The following is a 21,619-nucleotide window of genomic DNA, read 5'->3' on the forward strand; positions in this document are numbered from 1 at the left end:
TTTGACGAAATGCAAGGTTAATCTGTCAGTCAATTTAAATAGAGCATTGATAAAGCAGGTATGTTAACTGTTGCTGCATTGTGGGCTTACTGGGCTGAAACATTACAGCCTATTAGCATAGCATAGCATATTAGCCTATTAGTCCATAGCAGTATGTTAATGTTGATATCTTTGGATGAGCAACCACTGGCAGATATCTAGTGGTGATTTTCCTCTACAAACACAGGCCAGATACGTGAAAATAAAAAAGAATTCTCAGTGCCTTTTCACAAAGGCAAATTATTCAAAAACTTGCATGGAATCAGTTTGGTTAGTGTTTGTCACTGTGTGTTTGTAGCCAATGTCAGACTGCACACTCCGTTTCTACGTAGCGAGTGTCCTGTACGTGTGGTTTGTGTAGAAGCGTCAGCTGATACTGTAGCCGAGATGGTGTGAGTGGCATTTCTGCAAAATTGTGTTTGTTGTAAACACACGATTTCGTGACGTAATATGGTTTGTAATATGGCGGCTCTTAGATAACAGCAGTTCGTGCTGGCATCTTCCACAAATGTTGTTGACGTCATAGTCGAACTTATAACATATTAACATGCATTTCAGACGTTGTTTGTAAACAGCGCACGTAGGAATACGGCAGAGTTAATATGCAGAACAATGTAGACAGCGTTGGAAAGAGGACAGACATGCACAGGCAGGCAGGCGCACACAAGTCAACCTCATTTTGGGGCCGACTTAACGCAGAGGGGAAAGCTTGCGCGTCGCTGTTGACCGCGGTTGCCGCTTATTCGGTGGCTTACATTCTCAGAGAATCGTCCAACCAAGACGCCGATGACGTGATTTCGCGGAAAAAGGGTCATTTGGGTGAGGGCTGGGGGGTGTTGAGCAGAAAACGCGATATTGCTGATTTCGAATGGACGTTCTGGTTTTCTGAAGCGAAGGAGATTCTGGTGTCGCTCTACCTCGGCCACGTGACTATCGGGTACATAGCGAGCGAGCTTCGACCTGAGGTTTGATCGGTTCCAAGTTCGAAATATTAATTATGGGCGAAAACTCGCTCAATTATTATCGGTGTTTCCTGTACAGATGAAAGAGCGTTGCGTTTTCGCTTTCTCCTTTGTCTCCGTCTTCTATATTTTCGGCGGAAGCTACATCATTATGATGTCATCTTTGTGTTGCGCGTATTACCTCATTTCCAAGCATCGATCTATTACCTACGTAGCCGTTTTATCGGGATCTTTGCTGGTTTTGTTCCGTACTGTCAACTTTTCAAAGGTAAGGTTTCAATGGAGTTGGCGAACATAGCTTGCGTTCCTATCTACAGTTCTATGCCACGTTTTATATGACCTATTTAATTATTTCACTTTGTCATTCTAATTGTTTATTTTTTCCTTTTCAAATCGACTAATTTAGGTCACCTTTCTTGATATCGGCGTCACACCGTTGGCCGAATCTGCGCTAACATACGCCATCTTCCGGTGCTGTAGCTTTTCGTTTGAAGCGATCGAAAGACCTTCAGATGGAAATGACCTTATGAAATTGTTCCAGTACAATTTCTACCTTCCTTATTTCTTTTTCGGTCCAGTTTTAACTTACGACTGTTTCAAAAATCAGGTGACTAGACAACTTAAACGTTGCAAGGTCAAGGGTTAAATGTTTTAAATGCTGCTTGATCTTACAGGAAAACAGTTGCAGCAATAACGAAATTCGACTGTTTATACGTGACGTCATAAGAGTATTTAGTTACGTCATTGTTGTCAACTTCTTACGTCATTATTTGCATGTATCTTGTTTGCCGTTGAATCAGGAATTCATGCAAGCAGCACCAAGCGTTGTTTTAGGTGGGTTTAAAAAAAATTGTGTATGTGAACGAGGACTTGAAATAAAGTAAACGAATTCGTGGCCGAAGCAGGTACATTTAGAACAATTCCACATATTTTACGTTTCAATTTTTTTCATCTTTTTATTGCTTTCCTTCTAGGTTTCCTCGCCTTTATAAATGTCTACCTGGATTGGTTGAAGGGGCGTGTCTTGTACACTTTGACTTCAGGCATTGCTCGTCACGTGGACGGATGTTCCCGGGTACCTGGCTGCGCTAAGTGCACAGTCAACATCTACACCTTCGCCGACACCTTCTTCGATCGAGGGATTCAACACTGGCTCGTGAGGTGACTTTGACCTGCGTTCCCTGATACCAGCAGAGAATGTGATTATAACTTAGCCCTAAAAAAGATGTTAGCTGTCACTGATATTTTCCTTGCACAGATATGTTTATGATCCGCTTGGCCAAACACACAATTCCTTTTGGAAAGAAGCTCTGGCAGGCGCTGCCTCATTTGGAGTTGTGTTACTCGCACAAGGTGTTACATGGCAGTCGTTGGCTTTCGTTTTGCTGAACTGGGCCGGTTTAACCCTCGAATTTTGCCTCATCAAAAATTTTAACGTCATACGAAACGAGGTAAAGGACTTCGGTGCAATTTGTTTCTTCGTTGTCTTATTTTATATTCTTGCTTGTTCTCCATTGTGATATGACCATCTTATACTTTGCTGAACAGAGGATAAAAGCTTTTGCGTTCGGTCTCAATTACTGGTTTATTCTTCTTTTCAATTCTATTGGTATCAATGGAATCCAGACGTCTTGGGTTTATTTCAAGAAATTGTTTCTGGAAGGTAATTTGGTTCACTTAATACAATAACGATACTGCGAGACTACGGAAAGGGTGGTAGTTCCACCAAGACTATACAGCAAAGGTGTAAATAATTATTGTGCAAAACAATTCCTAATCTACCATAGATATAACATTACGTGTGATGTTTAATCTGTAAATATACAGAACATACAGTAAACAATCCTGACATAGATATCTTATTTCAGTATCGTTATTGTAATTAGCAACCCGGCCACCATTAATTCATTCATGTATTTCCAAATTTATCTCTTGAAATCTCTTACATCTCATATTTTTAACAGGTGGCGTTACAGGCGTGGTGGTGATGTCAGTTATTGGATACTGCTACGTCACTCTAAACAGAATGATCAAAAATAATTCCAAAGAAGACAAAAAGACCAACTAAAACGTTTAATGAACTTTCATGAATATGCACGTAGAGAAACTATCTATAGTTAGTGTAGAACGATTTGGCACCCACTGTGGATCAACCATAACATTGCTCTGCTAAAATTTAAGCGAATGTCATTTAATGCATGTTTGGCCCAAAGTATTATTATTATATATATACTGTATAAATGTGTATTGCTAATGAGATCAATTGAAAGGAAATGCAGGAGTGAATGATTGACAAGCACTTGGCAGTCATACCAGTAGTTTTGACAGGTTGACACAGAGCTTACACATCTGGATCTGTGTTTCCCAATTTTTTTTATTTTTTCAACTTTTCTTTTACCTACATTGCTAAGCGAATAAATCAAACATTTACAAGCCTAACTCCTGCCATCAAATCAAAACTAGGTAGCAGGTATTATAACACCATCCACCATTTAAGTTAAATCTGATTTCGACCAAAAAGGTCCCAGTTGAAAAATGACGTAAAGCTACCACGCACTGCAATGTACATGTCGATAGTTAATGAAAATTTATCCAACAATGCTTTATTTTAAAATATTTTACATTTCGACTGGGCATAACAAGACCCATCAAATATACCAATTTTCATGCCAGTTATTGTACAAGCTCAACTGAATTTTATGAAAATTTAAACATCAGTAAGCTTTGTTCATACTAAGACATCAGTGTTGATCGAAATTCATTAAAACCGAAGAGAATTTCTCCCTTCATGCAGGGTATTAGACACTGCCATTGGTGTGTGCTTCAGAAATGCAACTACAAGCTATAGCACGAAAACAAGATTTAAGCCACATTAGCACGATGTAGCATCACCTATGATTGAACGCTTGTTTCTCATCAGTAACCTGTTCACAGGAAACTGGTTGTGTGGTGCATTTTGTAAACAACTGCTCATACTCACATATTATGACAAGTTCATAACAAATAATGTCACTTAATACGCATTGTTAACATTCAAATCATTTCGATTAATGCTCAAGTAACACAAAAAACTGACTATCACTTTACAAGAATTTACATGGTATGGAGTTGAGTTTTTCAGTTCTTGGTAGCGCAGTGGTGCCATTGATCTTATTTATTCATTTACCTTCCATACGGGTGATATCCCCCAGTTTTGGCATCAGTAGGTGTTGCCTCCTTTCCATTCCCGTAAGTTTGGCTTTTCTGTGGCCCATACATTGATGCACTTTGATTGTTGTAAGTACCCATGTTACCGTAGCCCGCGGTACTTCCCATACCCATATTCTGAGGGTATCCGTAACCGTATTGAGCACCATAATTTCCGTAGTAACTTCCATAACCACCGTAGCCAGAGCTTGGCATGCACCCACCAGCACCCATCATGTTTCCCTGCATATCATAACCCGGTCCCCAACCCATGTTGCTCATGTTGCCCCAATTACCTTGGTAGTTGTAGTTCTGATTCATCTGATTCGTTCCTTGCTGTCCGCCTTGCTGTTGGTTCATCTGTCTCATTTTTTCACGAGGTTGTGCTCGCTTTGCTTCAACGGTTTTTTGATTGATCTCGTGGTAGTGAACCTTTAGTGCTTGATTGACAGCGTCCTCGTCGGTAAAAGTAACAAACCCGAATCCTTTATTTTTGTTGTCTTCCTTGTTGATGGCAAACGATACATCGGTGACGGTTCCAAATTTGGTGAAAAACGCTTTGATTTCTTCCTCTGTCATGTTCTGAGTGAGACCGCCGATGAAGATCTTGTGAGTGGTCACATGAAGACGCTCTGCTTCTTTCTTCTTCATCTGATCTTCCTTTGAAGTGCACGGCTTTGGATCGATGGTTTTGTTATCCAAGATATGCGGTCGAGCATTCAAGACGGCCGTCACTGCATCTCCGGTTTTAAACTTCACAAAACCAAAACCTCTGGAGTTTTCAGTCACTTTATCCTTCATCACCTTACTCTCGACCACCTCCCCGAATTTGCTGAAGTAATTCTCCATTTTCTCGGCCGTCGTTTCCCATGACAGCCCGCCCACAAAAAGCTTTCCATCTTCATCTGACATAATGAATTGCTAGCAAATTGACTTAAAGAAAATCTTGTGCCACTGAAACAAACACAGAGCAGATTGAATATCTTTGAAAATAGTTGATAATAACAATTTATCCACAAGCTCAAGGGTAACCAATACAGTGTATTGTATATATATTGTATATACTCCGTACATATGGCCAAGGTGTATAAATGTAAGCATATATGGTACATATGTAACTGTGTATCATGTAGCTGTAAGTTTGATATGATATAGTACTCAGTAATCAAAACGATAAGCCTATATAATGGTACGTTTTACTGGTCATATGATTGATGTGTTTCGGGATTTGAAGGTCCATTTGCATTTCCTGTTTCAACAATAATGAAAAGGTAAAACACTACCAGTAAGAACTTTACGTGTAATGTACCAGTATTTCAGGACTCATAGCAAAATACAAACAGATGAAAGGGTGGAAATATGCAAACATATACTGTAGTTACCATAGCAAAAGGTAACATAAGCAAATCAGATACAGATACTCAAAAGCCATAACATTATTTGTTCATGTTTTTACAGTTACAGGCCTACCCCGGCAGTATTCTTATTCGAGGCCATGTTCTTGGAGTTGCAACCTCTGTACACCAATTATATATATATGTGTAAATATACATTATGATAAATGCAGTGTTACACTGATATAAATATAATTTGGTACACATAAAATCACTGAATAGAAGGCTTTAACATAACATCTCAAAACTGTGGCATGTTCATGTACAAATTTTTAAGAAGTCATGGTAAAAGTTTTTTCTACAAGCTTAGACTGTGTGTAGCCAACTATTTTGATATATTTATAAGAACAAGTTGGTAACTAGGCTTATTATATATTCACTTAGATAAGTGTTAAAATATTGCTACAGCGGTTGTCAGTATAGCATATAGCTGAAGAGCCTGCAGGCTACAAGCATGTCAGATTGTTATCGTTGTATCAATATCACACAAGACAAATAAATAGCGCAAATTGAAAATTCATAAATAGTGCATATAATTTAGTCATATAGTAAAATAATGGGGTCTTGTATACAAGTGCACAACCAGATGATGTCACAATTTGCGTCTAGTATACGAAGGCATCCTGTGGTTGTGCACTTGCATATACAGTCAGACCTCGTTAATCTGGGCCACTTTGTTTCTTCAAAAAATGTTGGTCTAGCGGGTTATCCGGATTATCAGAAAGTGAAAAATCAATCAATCTTGCAAATGCAGTACCGTGTTCAAGTCTTGGACTTTCTTTGACCCTGTTTCTAATCTTTGAGTAATGCGATATCAAAAGCTGATAGCACGATTGAGTCGCAGCTGTATGTCTTCAATAGATGGCCGCACTCAACCGATGTATTTTTCGCAGCTGCGGAAGAAGCTAAATATCTGCAGAATGAAGCGGCAACGCTTCAATGCTAATTATATTATGCAAAAGTTTACAGGTTTTCTAAGTTGTTATTTGTGATTCTGTTAATTTTCGACTATAATTGGCAGTTTCTTTGTTATTTTTTATTATTTTATTCTTCGATACTGCGTTAAATAACTTTAGTTGTATGGTTTGCAATGGTTATTCTTACTTTCGCTTGTTGTTCGTTACATTTGATGAACAATTTATTTTTTCGTTTCTAAAATACTTTATTTCATATTATGACTTAAAAGTTTTGCGGCCCGCTTACTCAGCTGTAATCGACAAAGTGGCCCACAACAACGAATAGGTTCCTCACCCCTGCTGTAACCAATAGGTTATCTCCGCGATCTTAATCCATTTTTATTTATCAAAATGCATCAATATCGCAAGATGGCAAGAACAGAAAGTTAATGTGAAATCAAACAAACAATTTATTACTTAAAAAAGTCTGTTATCTCACGTTGCACGAGTGACTCTTTACTGAAAGATTCTATATCCCTTTTCATAGCCCATGCACATTTTTTTACAAAGCGCAATGCTGTACTGTACTTTCTTTTAAATCAATAAAGATCGCAATATAATTATGAGTAAATAACTATAATCGGCTATTGTTTTCATCATCTAACTACTGTATCTAGGACAATCGTGAATCATTTTCGCTTCACTGTTTATAATCCGGTTTATCGGATTTTATTGCTATTGATTTAGCACATTTGTCCCCAAACTTTTGTGTCGGCGTCGGAAAGCGGGGTTTTCGGATTAAAGGGGTAAAATGCATAGGAAGAAATCCGTTCCCGGCAGTTTTGTGTCGGATAGCGGGGATTCCAGTTCATCGGGGTCCGGATTAATGAGGTCTCACTGTGTACTATACAGAAATATTGTATACAGGTACTGACAGCATAATAATCTTAAACTATATATGACATGAAAGGGATGATTTTACTGCTTTTTAAAAGGTTCTAAGACTATATTAGCAGAATGGCATTGAAATACCAAATTGAAAAGGCCACAGTGTCACTCCAAGCTTCTCTTGTATGTGTCACAACTTTTGTTATTAATTGAAACGTTATCAGTCGGTTACCGTTTGATATTTTCAGACTATAGTTTCTTTAACTAAAACCACCTAGGCTACCAGAAACTTAAAAGCGACTGTAAGTGCTTGCAGGATCGAAAATAGGCTTAAACCTGAATTCTAAAACGGAACTATTTATTTTTCATTCGAAGATTAACAGCATATAAAAGAAAAATCATACATTAGCCGTAACATAGCTATCGCAATTAATCCTCATATATCGTACCGATTGGTTAACGCAACAAACCACAACGCTTAAAAACTTGATATGCTCGAGGCAAGAAGCAAGGCGTGCTGAAAATCAGCTTCCTAATCACGTGACAAAAGTTATGTTACTCTTATAAAAAATTATAATAAACATTTTTAAGTTACTAAAATATTTTCAAGTATTTTTGCGTTATTTTTTAATTAGTTTACTTATTTTGTTCATAATTTAGTTTATAGTCAAATAAAAATGTAAAATATTTTGAATATTATAAACTTATATGCTATAATGTTGGGAATTTCCAAGTACAAATTTACAAGTACGGCAACACCAACAAAACAAAGTCGAAAACCTACGTAATGTTTTATCCCACATACCACAAACAACGCAGAATGCGCAAAACGAATAAGGCTAAATGGGAAGATGAAGTTACGTTGTCGAAAATGCCGAACTTTTCTTATAGAAACAAGTTGTTTGGTAAATTCTCACGGAGAAGAAATTAACGGTGAGTTAAATTACAAAACGTAGCATAAATATCATTGCCTCTCGATTTTCTTTGCCGCAACTAACGTTAATTTGCTTGCTTTGAATTGAAACGGTGTAAACGTGAAGTTTGCATTGCAGATGAAAATAATCTTGAAAATACATGCTGCCTTGAAAATCAAAAGGATCCAATCTGGTATGTGAACTATGAGATAGCACCATCGTGGGTCGGAGAATGCCTTGATATGGTAGGCCATATTCTCAAAAATTACATGCAACAGTAATTCACTGATTGAGTAACAGGAAAAGTTACTTATCGCAGGATTTAGGATTTGGAAAATCCAGTCCGAATCTGAGGAACCTTCAAAATAATTTATTCCAAAGGCAACGCAGTTTATGACACAGTTACATCATGCCAAATACAGCTGACCACAGGCTAATGAGGCAAACTATATTATTAGGCTACTTACTGCATCATGCAAAATCATCATTGCCTTATACTTACTGACGCCAACATATTGACATGTTTAGTAGGTTGATATGTCTAAAACTGAAAAGCCTTGACTCTGTTGTATGGGTATGATGCTAGCTTTGATAATGCAAAATAACTTCCAACATATAGGTCTTTATTATTTGCTTTGTTTTTATTTTTGTGCAAAAGGCAACATTTGCTCTTGGAAATGGCTTATTAGGATATAAGCACGTGTATAAGTATTGACTGTAGTAAAGCCAGAAATAAGTCTTGGTGAAGAAAACGTTTTAGCTTGTCTAGTTTATTAAAGAGCTACTATAGAAAGGACAAGATACCTGAAATGTAATAAAAAACTTTTGCAATTTTCTAGGGCAATTGGACCAGAGGAAAACTATTTTGTCCAAAATGCAGAAGTCGTTTGGGATCGTTCAATTTTGTCCAGCCAAAAAAATGTGCATGTGCCACTGGGATAGCACATCCTTTATGGATGATGAAGTCTAAAATAGACTTGGGTATTATACCTGTTCTTCGTGTACCAAAGCCAATTGTTGTCGACAGCACATGGACTATTATTGGAGAAAGCTCAAACACCATTCATAAACTGGCTTCACAAGAACGACAACAGACACCAAAAGATGAAGCATCCTCAACTGGCATTGCATCTTCTGGCCAAACAACGAATGAAACATCACTAGCTTCAACTTCCAGTACAAACTTTAGCAATAATAATTTATCCGAAAGAATTTTGGCAAAAAGGTAGCAAAAATATGACTTGGGAGTTCACAACAAAGTGGTTCACATTTTTATAAACGAACATTTTAAAGAAATTGGCTGTTATTTTGCTTCTAAACTAGTAACCAGTTAAGGAACAACAAGTTGAAGTTTAAACCCATAACAATCTGTTTTCAAATTGGTATATGTTTAGGCTTTCTGTAAAGTTATTATATATGATAGACTACCTTTTAAGAATGGTTCTACTGAGACCTCAGCTTGTTTAGTCTTCATGTACTAACCATACATACAAAAATTTTTGATACCAATTTGTAAAAAGGCTGAACCTGATAACTAGCAACTTGTAATACCAATGTTACATGCGATACCAACTAAATCCGAGTAATTTGATACAAATATCTGTTGCATCTCATGAAAGATAGCAACAATACAGTGACAGTATTTAACTTACTAGAATGAAGGCTTTGCGAAAGAAATACCAAAGAAATAAAATTAAAAAGGATCAATCTTATGGAAGAATAGAGATAACAAATTTAAACCAAAAGGTTTGTAAGAACATTGAAAAAATGCCTCCTTAGAAAATTATTTTTAACTTCAACTGTGTGTATTATTTCTAGACTTACCCAGTGAGGGAAGAAGAAATAAAGCAAAACAATTCTTGCCCAATATGCCTTGACATTTACTACAAGCCAACAAAATGTCTGCCTTGTGCCCATATGTTTTGTGATCCCTGTTTAAGACAATTTTCGTTGTACAGCGATCTTGTTACTTGTCCTGTGTGTAGACAAGACATTGCTTCTTTTAAAGAAATAAATGGTGAGGACAAAAATAGTGCACGATTTCATTGGAATATTAATGTTTTATATTCTTTCTTTTTATGTTTTCATTTGTTAGGTTTGTCAACAAAGCTCCGACAGTTATTTTCTAACGAGTACAAATGGAGGCAAAAGCAAGTAAAAAGATTAAAAATAAACCAAATAAACCTGCCGCAGCCAGTTCCACAAGCACAGTAAATATGCATGCAACATTAGCTAACCTGTTTAGATTTTAACACAAAAGTTAAATAGACGTTTAATTTTCAGATTCCAGCATGTTCGACTGCTTTCACTAGCGTCCCAGTATATTTTGAGTGTTCTTGCAGTTGTGTTGCATTTACAAGTCTCACAGAAATTATTTTTAATGTTGCTGATAACATTCATTCTAGTTACTATAGTAATTGCTCAAAAGTGTTTCAAACAGATTTATGCATTTGTCTTTTAGTGTAAACTGTTTTGAACAATTGTGATATTTGTTGAAGAGTGCAATAAACCATCGACAAACAAACTATTTCTTTTTGCAAGTATTTTAGTTTAAATTAAAGGTAAATCCCACAGAATTAGGTTACATATATCCACTTATCCCGAAACCAGGTAAACTTATTTGGTTTCTAATTAATGGTGTTGTACCCATGAGCATAACTTGCTGAGCGGTTACTTTGAACTGTTTAGTTCTATATTATCTTAGTCTTATAATTCCTGATTAACACTGCCACATTGATGAACTTATAAACTGGTAAACCCACAACAAATAGTACCACAGGTGTTTTTTATTCCACGTCATCAAAACATGTTACATGTCACCGGCGATGGTGACTTCAACCTCGACTCCGGGTTCGATGCTGATGGAAGTAATTTGTTTGACCACTTCCGACGGACTGTGAAGATCGATGAGCCGCTTGTGAATGCGCATCTGGTATCTATCCCAGGTCTTGGAGCCTTCACCGCAAGGTGTTTTACGGCAGGTGATTCTGAGAACTTTGGTCGGGATCCTGACAGGTCCTTTGACGCGCAACTGCTTGTCCTTGGCACCTTTGATCAGGTCGCTGCAAACCTTCTCCAAGCTTTGAACATTACGTGAGGTCAAGGTTATCCTGATTTTGTGGATAGTGGCCTCGGTTTCACCCTGTGGGACTTTTCCTACGTCTTTATAAGCGCTCATGTTGTCTAAGGCCGACTTAATCTTGTCAAAACTTTCTCACAAGAACAGCGGTGAGCCTTACAAACAACAACTCTGAAAAGACACGAGATTGCTAAAATTCTGTTCATTAGCACTTTGTGTCACCTAGTGGCTACATTTTTTGTTTTCATTAAAGTCCTATGATTTCATCAACTAAAATTGTTATATTACAAATTGTAATTTATCTGATGGAGGAGAATCTTAATTTTAAAAATATTTTAATTTTAAAACTTTCAAAAACAATTGTTATACAGATTACTGTACGTACTAATGCAACGTATTTCTCCTTTTTACTTTGTGAAAATATTGTCCTGAAATTTTTGTGTTAAGGAAAGGGATTTTGCAAACATCAACATGATTGTTGTTAAATAATTTTTTTAGGTTACTATTGTTATTCTTTTATATCAAAAAACTATTCTTTAATACTGTGATTTATTATTACCTTATTTGTTTAGTTATTTTAGCGGCTACTAACTTTGGTTATAATTCGTCGGCTGGTGGCAGTAAAGGATTGTACCGATGAGAATTGAGAATAGTATCTATACAGGATTCCTGTAACAGGAATGACTACAATGTGTGATAATGATTTTGCAAGTCAAGCTGTTGGAGAACTTGCAGTTAGTAATCTACACGTCTATAGCCTGGCGAGCTGACCATACTATCAGAAAAAGAGTTTGTTTGGAAAATTGTAGGAATAAAACAGCTGTTGTTCCTTCGTTTTGGTTTGTGGGGACCAGACAAATGTAAATTACAAAGTGATCATTGTTTTTGATTATCTTAAATCCCCCTATAATAGAAGCCTTCTTTACTTTTGCATTCCAACATTAACACGAAGGCCTAAATAGAAAGGAGTTTTGAAGTAATAAAGTAGATATGACACAATAAGTGCGCTTTAAATTCGCATTTGAACAAATATGAAGGAGAACTGCAAAAGTGCTGTGTAAAAGAACGAAATTCATGTACTTTAGAACGATTACATTGTATGTGTGCTATGATCACATTGTCACAAACGTTTCTGTGTGGACCTGGAAGATGGTTATAGATTTAACAATTTGCGCTAACTAAGTACATCATAGGCTGTCGGTATACACCACTGTATTTTACTAGCTACAGGCATTAATTATATGAATGCTATATATTTTGGTGCAGGATGTTTTGTTCATAAAGTTAGTCGTCAAACATTCATAACCATAAAATAGATTGTGTGCTGTACATTTGCATTTTGAAGTATGGCATTACATCAGGCATGTCGTCTTGTGCGTCTGGGTTCACAATTCACTCAAAGGTAAGACTAAATTTTCGTCTGTATATCAATATAGATATCTCAAAACCAAAATATTAGTGTCACTTGAAAGCCTCATGCCTCGTTTTATAGCACTTGTTTTGTATTCATCATTTGTATTTATATCGTTTTATATTTTTGCATATATTTTATATATTTTTCTTTAACAGAAATAAGTGATTGTTTTTCAAGGTGCTTGTCAACCACGCCTGTTAATTCCAATGTGAAGGTTCATTTTCCTGGTTCGGTTGGAATCACTATCAAAAAACGACATGAAGAAGTTTTAAAAGAGAGCAAAAAAGATCAGTATGAAACAAAAACAGTTGATACGGATAGTCAAGCACTCCAAGTTCAAATATCTAGCTCGGAAAATGTAATCATGGAATTAATCTATTAACCACTGCATTCAGCCTGCCGCGACTAATCACACTTATGGTTTAGGATGCTTCAATTCTGACCGGTGTGCCAGAGGAACATGTGGTCAACAGAAGGGTCAGGGTTTTCCGACCAGCAAAAAATGCAATGCAGTCTGGAAATCGAAATATGAAGTTATGGAGGATAGAATTTGATACCCAGGAAAGATGGGAAAACCCCACCATGGGCTGGGGTTCGAAGTATGTCAGATAACATAGCATATACATTCAAACATAAGAATTTAAACTTAATTCGTTGCTGGAGGTTGTTTAAGTTCTATAGAGTCCAAATTCTAAAGCAATGTTTCCCATAAGACACCATGCAAAAAAATTATATAAATCTGTTGTTATAATACCAAAAATAATCAAGTCAATTCTCAAAATCTGCATTTAAGGCAAAACTTGGGTAAATGTCTTTAAGAATTTATTTCATTTCTAATCATGTTATCATGGCAGCTATTTTATCAATGAGTTATGAAGTGCACTTTTGCTTTGACGTATTTACTTTATAAACTGAACTTTAAGTCGTTTTGGTGTTAGAATCCTTTATGGTAGGTTAATGGTTTATCACCATTGCTTATCAGGTTTTGGTTGGTTATCTTGCAATTCTGATTTCTTAGTGCTGATCCCTTATCAAATTTGTCCATGGCGATGACGTTCAAAACGAAAGAAGATGCGGTAAGTTTTGTCGAGCGACAAGGATGGAGCTGTTTCATCGATGAGGCGAAGGAGAAAAAGATGCAACCAAAATCTTACGCCATCAATTTCGCATGGGATAAACGAACAAGAAGAGCGATGAAGTGAAACTAGCGGTTATAACTATGAAGTGTCTATTGAACTTGTTTGATTTCTATTGCTATTCTATTGAAATATTTACTGTATGGTTAAGGGTCTTCTGTAGTTTATTTGAATTTCTCTATTAGTAGACAAAAAATTTGTTTCCACAAATAGCAAAAGACTTGGTGTTTCATTTTGATTGTGGTTATATCTGTTCCTTGTCGAGAACCTTAACTAACTCCTTAACTTACATGAATCTGCACATGAGAAAAATGTGTTCGTTTATTAAACACTAAAACCCGAAGCATTATAGTAGTGACTTTTGCATCACAGTGTGTTTAAGCATGAAATTGCAATGGAAAAAAAGATGAGTTAGCACCAACACTTACTGCATTTACGTACAAGCAGAAAAAAAAAATCACAATTGGTAGGTTAACACACAGTTAACAATAACAGTAGGTTAACAACTCATTCTTATCTGATTATATAAAATTTGTACAAGTGATTTCAAAGCAGTTTGTGTAATCTCGCACAGAAATTGGCAAGGATATTTTGCACATGATAGAGGCAGTATTTTACATTGGACAAAACCATTTATTCAAACTCTTGCACCAGGTTCATTATGAGAGTTTGAATAGAACTGCAGCAGAAGATCAGAAAATGCTTCAAAATCTGCCATTAAACTGTCTTTATTGATCTTGGAGCAGGATTTTACGATAATGTTGGAGTTTGCCTGCATGACATCTCGCATCTGCAACACTTCTATCACCTGAAAACACAACCTGTGGATGGTCCGAATTCACACTACCCGCATTATTCTTACCGCCAACTGTACATACTAGGGTTAGTTCGGATATCAATAATTTTTACTATCCGGATAACGGATATATCCGTATATTTGGAATTTATCTAACCGGTTAACCGGTTAGATAACTGCTAAGTGAAACAATCGATTTCACGAGGTTTGCATGAAAAATGGATTGTAAAATCATTACACAGTTTTATTGCAGATCTACGCACACGCGCAGTACGAGAAAAATCACGCAAATTTAATGTTCACTGCTTCTGCAACGCCCTCCTTATAAAGCACAATGCATCATTCAATCATTCATTATGCTTTCTTTGTGACGTGATACTAAATTTCACTCGTGCATTTTACGAGTACCGTAGTTGAAAGTATAAGACAGGGGTGGACAAACTGCGGCTCTCCGGCATGTTTTTTGTGGCTCTTCTAGTCGAATCGTAAAATTTCAAAGAAATTGTATAGGCTACCAAGACTACCGTTTATGAACGTTTCTCTCTTTTTCTTTTCCTTATTTAGGCCAGCATTCATGACAAGTTGTTAATTATTCAAATTTAATGATATTTTTCGATTGAGGAATGCAGATATGGAAAAATTAAACGATATAACTATTTATGACGTCATAAGTTCTTATGACTTGGCTCGTCAGTAAAAATTTAACAACCAAAGCGGCTCTCGGGTTCAAAAAGGTTGCCCACCCCTGGTATAAGACAATAGAAGTGTGAAAAAAGGTTTAATTGCGCTCAGCGGGAGTCAGCCTCTACGTAACAAAGAATGTTCAAACTTATTAAAAAGTGTAAAACGCATTAGCAACGATACTCTTTTAACCGGTTAACCGGCAGATTTATATCCGGATATCAGATAGAAAAAAACCCTGCGGTTAACCGGTTAACCGGTTAACCGCTATCCGGATAATCCAACCCTAGTACATACCTTATGATGAGTGGAAGCCCCTTCTAGATCTTGTTTATTGCATAAAATCATCCAAGGAAGCGTTTGCAGATCAGGATGTTTTATGGCGCCATGTATTTCACGTCTTGTATCTTCCAACTGGTCATGAGTGCACAATCCATCAATAACAAACACAACTCCTTGAACATTGTCGTAGTAACGACTCCAGAAAGACCTTATGTTCTCTCCACCTAAAACGTGTCAAATCTTCACACTTAGCAATCTATTTCACGTATGCAACCAGTTAGGTTTAAAACAAGTTTTAGATCAGGTTCACTAAGGCCTGCCAATTATCAGAATCAAATATAGAGAGGTTATGATGTCATAACTTCGTTCCATTCAGATCCGGATATTGTGAGCGTAAGCGCATACATAGAGAGCGTATTTTTACCTCCGAGTTCCTTCACTTTCAGCAGTGCATTGGGAAGTTGAATTTCTTTAATATTAAAACCTGCAAAATTTATTTTTATAAAAGTTATTTTTTCTTATAATTTATACACAAGTTATATAGTGACCATGAAATCGCACCAATGGGCAACTGGTTTATTATTACTATGGGGCTGATAACCATATCTGTCATCAGGATAAATGTTTTCCAATTGCATATAAGCTACATGCAAAATTTGCGTGGGTGCAGTTCCTTAGGAACCACCTCATATCTGACAATCCAACATATTTATTTTCATACAGATTTGTTCCAGTACGTCAAGTTAAGCGACATGAACTCATGTTGCTAATGGTGACATTGGTGAACTCCAGTCAATTCAACCATTTTAACTTGGATTGCTGATGGGCAGAGTTGACACAGATATCGAAATGGCATCAAATCAAGAAAAGATCTATTTCACCTAAGTGGGTCAATCAGCACATTGCTAAAGATAGATGGTTAGGTTTAAAGGAGAAGAGCAAGAAAGTGATGGCAAAAGCTGATTTTAATTATTCAGGGTTAAATTGAAGTTACGCTTGGGTTAACACAAAAGCATGTTGTAACTTCCAAGTTAGATTTACAAGCTAAAGTGGAAAATATAGGAAATGCACGGAAGATCTATCACAATGCACACTAAAAGCTTCCTATATTGCACATTGTCATGCCTAAGGTTGGCTCTTTGCATGCCCAATTCCGCATGGAAAACTGCCGTACACTTCTCAGTTTGGTCAACGAGGAATCAAGTAAAATCCTTTTTGAATCACATTAGAAAGTTTGCTGTTTTTAGGTGAGAAATCTACCCGAGCATAGTGCACTTAGCAAACTTTCCAATCTGGGTTTTCAATGTTTGAATTCTTTCATGAAATGGTATGGTTTGATGCTTATCCTCAGACTGAGGAAAATCTTTGCAAGACTTTAACCCGGCGAGGATTTCTCATCGCTCGAGCCCCAGTTACTGAGCTAACCTTTGTGCAAGTTCCTATTGTCACACATTTTTTGCTTTTGTGGTATTGCCCGAATTTAGAACTGTCCACCAGATCCACTGAACTGGAGCAAGTGTCGTTAATGCATTGTTAAAGGTATTATAACGGTACGGCGCCACTGAGTACTGAACACGAAACCTGAGCCGCATTTATTGCGAGGTCAACGCTCGAACCAATCGGCTACTTAGCCAACTATAATAAACGCCAACCTAAAATCACCTATTGTGGGCACCACTGTGTCTGAGTTTTCATTCGTCAATACAGCTAATAAAGTTGATTTTCCAGAATTGGTTATTCCAATACAAATGATTTGGAACTCTCTTAACGGTGCTGATTCTTTGGTGCAACAACAGCAACTGTAAGTCTGTTAAAAATACTGTGTCAGCAAACAATCAACACTCTAATTAGTACTTTTACTGACATTATAAATTTACATCCATCAGGCAATAGTGGAGCAAACATGCATTTAGCAAGACACTGTAGGAGTCTACAATACAAGTGCACAACCAGATGACGTCACAATTTGAGTAGCTGGGGTCTAGTATACAAAGACATCCTGTGGTTGTGCACTTCTACACTAGACCCCAATGTAGCCTGCACACGTAAGTCTTACCGAATATAAGCAAATACGACAGATACCACAGCAAAACCCGCAATTCTCTGCCATATCTTCTGCTCATTTATTTAAGAATGGTGCTAAATTGTACTGTGGTTTTTTACCAATGCTAGAAATATCAGTCACAGAATCACTTAACATTAGTATGTACAGGAAAGTTTTCACACTGGCTTGTCATTGTCAACAAGCTGCGCCATGTCAACAACAAAATCCACTCAACAAACATTTATGAAAAGTTAGGAGAGCGCAAGGTATAAACGGTCGCGCTAGGCTCAAATTATGATTGCTGTTAATGCATACGGCTGCGCACTCTCATTAAACACAGTAGACTATTCAGAAATAGCTATTGGTATTTTAAGTGGTAGCGCTAGTGCTGAGGCAACGCTTTGAGCATTGATAACACAGAAAACATCGTGACATCGCCAACATTGAACATTCAAATGAACGCGTTTAAAGCTTTAGACTGGGAATATTCTTATCCGACTATTGTGGTATTTTGAATCATTCTAGGATCTACGGTGCGCTAGAGAATAGCAGTAATGAGTAGAAACAAACAATTCATTAAACCAATTGAAGATAACATTTGCGCATACGTTTTTAAACCTGATCAACCCAGATCAATCAACAATAAAAACCTAAAAATTTCTAGACTATATTCCTATCTCATTAAACTATGTATTTTTTAATGGAAACAATGCCTATTACCGTCATTTTCCGCGTGCCCGGATTTATATTAATTAATTGCAAATATAGATTATTTAACCGGTATTTTAATAATCGTTTGTAAATACTACCGTATAAATTAATTCCTGCATGACAAGTCTTTTACATGACACCGGGGGACACCCTGGGACACAAAGTTGCCATTTACGTTTGTCGCCGAACGTTTGATTCTCCTCAAAATGTACTTAGGTTATTTCAGAAGTATTTGTAGTATTCAAAGATTATTAGTACTTGTTTCTAATTTGTAAGAAGAATTGAGCTAGCTTCGTAACTGATCTTCTATTCTTTACTTACTGCTTTTGCCTATTTAATTTCTAAGGACTGCTGATTGATTATCGAATAAATGGCGTACTTATAAATCACCTACGCCTTTTTGTGGATGCATTCATTCATTCGTTTTATTTTCGTCTCGTTCGTGCGACCTTGCATTTGCAAGGCTTGCAAATTAATACTGTGCGGTGGTTGACAGTTGGTCATTCAGACCGTAAGCTACTCCATACATGATCGTATGACCCGGTCAAATACTGAAATAGTTTGTAGTTCTGTTGTGAGGCTGTGAGCCATGCACTGAGCATGAAATATAAAGTTCGAGGTCGGTCGCTATTATTGACTGTTAGTTATTTATATAAAAATTCACGATTTCGCACATATAATCAGAGATTTACTTAAAATGTCATAGAGGAGGAAGCCCAGTGATTTACTTAAAATGTCAGGAACCATTTGGTTCAGTTATTCTGGTGGCTAATTACTTTGTTTTTTAGATTATGCATTTTTAGTTGGGTTGTATTTATTGTTAATAAAAAAAGATATTATTTCAAATGGCTAATTCTAAACGAAAGTGCGCATTCACTAACGAAATGCAAAAAAAAACATCCATGTTTTAGAAAAGGCAGGAATGATTATGAGGCAGAATGCTTGGTTTGCACGTCAGTAACCTATATATCTGTCGTGCACAGAGGTAATGGTGATTTAAACACACATCTGGAATTGGAAAAACATCGCAAAGCAGTAAGAGGTAGCGCATATATATGGTCTCATGAAAATAATCATGCATTGTCCGGAATTTTGCGTTTTCAAATATGGTAACCCTATACTAATGTCAATACTGTATTAATTTGTATAATGCTATAATTTTGAATAAAAAAATTTAATTCTCTTTTATCAAAATTGGTATAGGCCTATAGGCTAGGCTATACAAAACAAATCATATGCTAATTGATTGGTAGAAATGCATCATTTATTCTCATTTTCCTGAATTTTTTGCCACCAGTTAGGCTATATAACTTCAGATTACTCATCCCTTCAATTTTGAGTCATAAGCTTTCAAGTTGTCTGGCTGTAGTACATGATCAAAAGTCAAAGTAGGAAAAACATTGTGAAAGTGTGGTACATGCTAGATTGGAAAGTTTGTTGTTTTTGGGCAAGAAATTTCCCGTGCAAGCTTTCTAATCTGTGCACCTACACACATGAGACTCATCAATGTGCATCAATAGACTTTTGCATGTTTACGCTAGTTTGTAAACAAACAAGGCAAATTTCATTGTTTGAACTTGAGTTTATAATGAAATGAATAATCACAGATTGAGGCTTCAGCACTCGCCGTCGCACCATAGTTTGTGTCACAGCACTCACCATTTTACATTTACGTACACTTTCCAACTCTGATTTCAGCTTATAAATGCATATATATACAGAATTTGTATCATATATATTTCTTTTACATCCATTTTTGTTGCCCAAATTTTTCTCTGATTGTTGGAAGTCTTTATTCCTTTGCTTTGACAGAAACTTTAGTAAAAATAAATAGATCAGTTTTCTGTAATACTCGAATTTTAATTTAAGAAAATGTTTGCCTCTGGATTAAATCGTTTAGTTTCTTGTGCTGGAAAACAGATGGTTCGTAATGCCAGCTACGAAGCTACAAGAAAGAATATGAGAATTAACAACATGACCAAAGTCATCTGCCAAGGATTCACAGGAAAGCAGGGAACGTTTCACAGCAAACAAGCCATCGCTTACGGCACTAACATGGTTGGAGGCGTCTCGCCGAAAAAAGCCGGAACAACCCATCTTGGCTTACCTGTGTTCAAGGATGTGAGTGAAGCAAGAGCAGAGACAGGGGCTGAAGCGTCCGTTATTTACGTTCCTCCTCCTTTTGCTGCTGCAGCCATCATGGAAGCTATCGACGCAGAAATCCCATTGGTTGTTTGCATCACCGAAGGCATTCCACAACAGGATATGGTCAGAGTGAAAAAGCGTCTTCAGGAACAAGACAAGACGCGCCTGATTGGACCGAATTGTCCCGGCATAATTCGACCTGGAGAATGCAAGATTGGCATCATGCCAGGCCACATACACAAGCCTGGCAACATCGGTATTGTTTCCAGGTCCGGTACTCTCACGTACGAAGCTGTGCACCAAACAACCAATGTAGGTCTGGGGCAAACGCTCTGCGTCGGGATTGGTGGAGACCCTTTTAACGGCACAAACTTCGTTGATTGCTTGGAAGTGTTTTTAAACGATCCTCAGACCGAAGGAATCCTCCTCATCGGCGAGATTGGAGGAGGAGCGGAGGAGAAGGCAGCTGTTTATCTTGCAGAGCATAATGTGGGTCCCAGCGCCAAACCTGTCGTGTCTTTCATCGCCGGACTAACAGCCCCACCCGGAAGAAGGATGGGACACGCTGGAGCAATTATCGCCGGCGGTAAAGGAGGAGCGGAAGGGAAGATTGAAGCACTGAAAGATGCAGGAGTGAACGTGACTCTTTCTCCTGCTGAAATGGGAACAACGATGATCAGGGAATACACAAAATATTATGGCGGAAGAAAAAATGTTGCATAACTGCAGATGATAACAATTACTTTTGAAACTTTGATATTTTAATAATTGTTCATGACAACGCATCTATATATGTTTAAACTAAAATTCAAAATTTTCTGTGAAATATTATTACAGGAATTGGGTTTATGTTGTTTGCCAAACCATGGTGTAAACCAAGCATCTCATGTAGGTGTGTATGATTTCTATGTGTGAAAGGTTTCTCATCCGTTCATTTGTTCTTGTTCTTCGTGAGACGACATTGCGTATACGTATTGAATGAATTACCATTAAAATACAATTTGTGGCTTGTTAAATCCAGGTGATAGGGCTTGCTAAGAATACAATAAAAC

General features: G+C 37.0%; 7 protein-coding genes across 9 annotated transcripts; 4 read left to right on the forward strand and 3 right to left on the reverse strand.

Moving 5' to 3' along the window:
• The first annotated feature begins 513 nt into the window (after window positions 1–513).
• LOC143445139 (protein-cysteine N-palmitoyltransferase HHAT-like protein) lies at window positions 514–3,440 on the forward strand. 2 transcript variants are annotated; one of them, XM_076944032.1, is made up of 8 exons: window positions 514–1,004; window positions 1,081–1,269; window positions 1,408–1,608; window positions 1,802–1,835; window positions 1,976–2,162; window positions 2,260–2,452; window positions 2,550–2,664; window positions 2,966–3,440. In XM_076944032.1, exons 1-8 carry the CDS (start codon window positions 642–644, stop codon window positions 3,067–3,069), a joined length of 1,386 nt encoding a protein of 461 aa, XP_076800147.1. In that variant the 5' UTR covers window positions 514–641; the 3' UTR covers window positions 3,070–3,440. The 2 variants fall into 2 exon arrangements, with proteins under 2 accessions (XP_076800147.1, XP_076800146.1); XM_076944031.1 differs by having other exon boundaries at window positions 523–1,004; window positions 1,676–1,835.
• Window positions 3,441–3,582: 142 nt separating this feature from the next.
• On the reverse strand, window positions 3,583–7,839 carry LOC143445140 (DAZ-associated protein 1-like). Of its 2 annotated transcripts, XM_076944034.1 has the most exons (3): window positions 5,658–7,839; window positions 5,381–5,436; window positions 3,583–5,141 (listed from the first exon to the last, which is right to left on the reverse strand). In XM_076944034.1, the coding sequence occupies exon 3, from the start codon at window positions 5,097–5,099 to the stop codon at window positions 4,164–4,166; it is 936 nt and encodes a 311-aa protein (XP_076800149.1). In that variant the 5' UTR covers window positions 5,100–5,141; window positions 5,381–5,436; window positions 5,658–7,839; the 3' UTR covers window positions 3,583–4,163. The 2 variants fall into 2 exon arrangements, with proteins under 2 accessions (XP_076800149.1, XP_076800148.1); XM_076944033.1 differs by having other exon boundaries at window positions 3,583–5,436.
• A 321-nt stretch (window positions 7,840–8,160) lies between these two features.
• On the forward strand, window positions 8,161–10,806 carry LOC143445141 (uncharacterized). Its single transcript, XM_076944035.1, has 7 exons — window positions 8,161–8,298; window positions 8,418–8,524; window positions 9,119–9,504; window positions 9,935–10,025; window positions 10,098–10,296; window positions 10,375–10,489; window positions 10,563–10,806. Exons 1-7 carry the CDS (start codon window positions 8,217–8,219, stop codon window positions 10,738–10,740), a joined length of 1,158 nt encoding a protein of 385 aa, XP_076800150.1. The 5' UTR covers window positions 8,161–8,216; the 3' UTR covers window positions 10,741–10,806.
• Window positions 10,807–11,050: 244 nt separating this feature from the next.
• On the reverse strand, window positions 11,051–11,539 carry LOC143445142 (small ribosomal subunit protein uS10-like). Its single transcript, XM_076944036.1, has one exon. The coding sequence runs from the start codon at window positions 11,455–11,457 to the stop codon at window positions 11,089–11,091; it is 369 nt and encodes a 122-aa protein (XP_076800151.1). The 5' UTR covers window positions 11,458–11,539; the 3' UTR covers window positions 11,051–11,088.
• Window positions 11,540–12,600: 1,061 nt separating this feature from the next.
• On the forward strand, window positions 12,601–14,251 carry LOC143445144 (NADH dehydrogenase [ubiquinone] iron-sulfur protein 4, mitochondrial-like). The gene is made up of 4 exons (XM_076944039.1): window positions 12,601–12,760; window positions 12,950–13,130; window positions 13,199–13,371; window positions 13,791–14,251. Exons 1-4 carry the CDS (start codon window positions 12,705–12,707, stop codon window positions 13,972–13,974), a joined length of 594 nt encoding a protein of 197 aa, XP_076800154.1. The 5' UTR covers window positions 12,601–12,704; the 3' UTR covers window positions 13,975–14,251.
• On the reverse strand, window positions 14,212–17,952 carry LOC143445143 (ADP-ribosylation factor-like protein 15). Its single transcript, XM_076944037.1, has 5 exons — window positions 17,724–17,952; window positions 17,330–17,474; window positions 16,092–16,151; window positions 15,683–15,891; window positions 14,212–14,716 (listed from the first exon to the last, which is right to left on the reverse strand). Exons 1-5 carry the CDS (start codon window positions 17,775–17,777, stop codon window positions 14,546–14,548), a joined length of 639 nt encoding a protein of 212 aa, XP_076800152.1. The 5' UTR covers window positions 17,778–17,952; the 3' UTR covers window positions 14,212–14,545.
• A 2,262-nt stretch (window positions 17,953–20,214) lies between these two features.
• LOC143445146 (succinate--CoA ligase [ADP/GDP-forming] subunit alpha, mitochondrial-like) lies at window positions 20,215–21,588 on the forward strand. The gene has a single exon (XM_076944043.1). It carries the CDS (start codon window positions 20,295–20,297, stop codon window positions 21,288–21,290), a length of 996 nt encoding a protein of 331 aa, XP_076800158.1. The 5' UTR covers window positions 20,215–20,294; the 3' UTR covers window positions 21,291–21,588.
• Window positions 21,589–21,619: the final 31 nt, after the last annotated feature.

The sequence above is a fragment of the Clavelina lepadiformis genome, chromosome 2 (assembly GCF_947623445.1).
Source record: "Clavelina lepadiformis chromosome 2, kaClaLepa1.1, whole genome shotgun sequence".
In the NCBI taxonomy this organism is placed as follows: Eukaryota; Metazoa; Chordata; class Ascidiacea; order Aplousobranchia; family Clavelinidae; genus Clavelina; species Clavelina lepadiformis.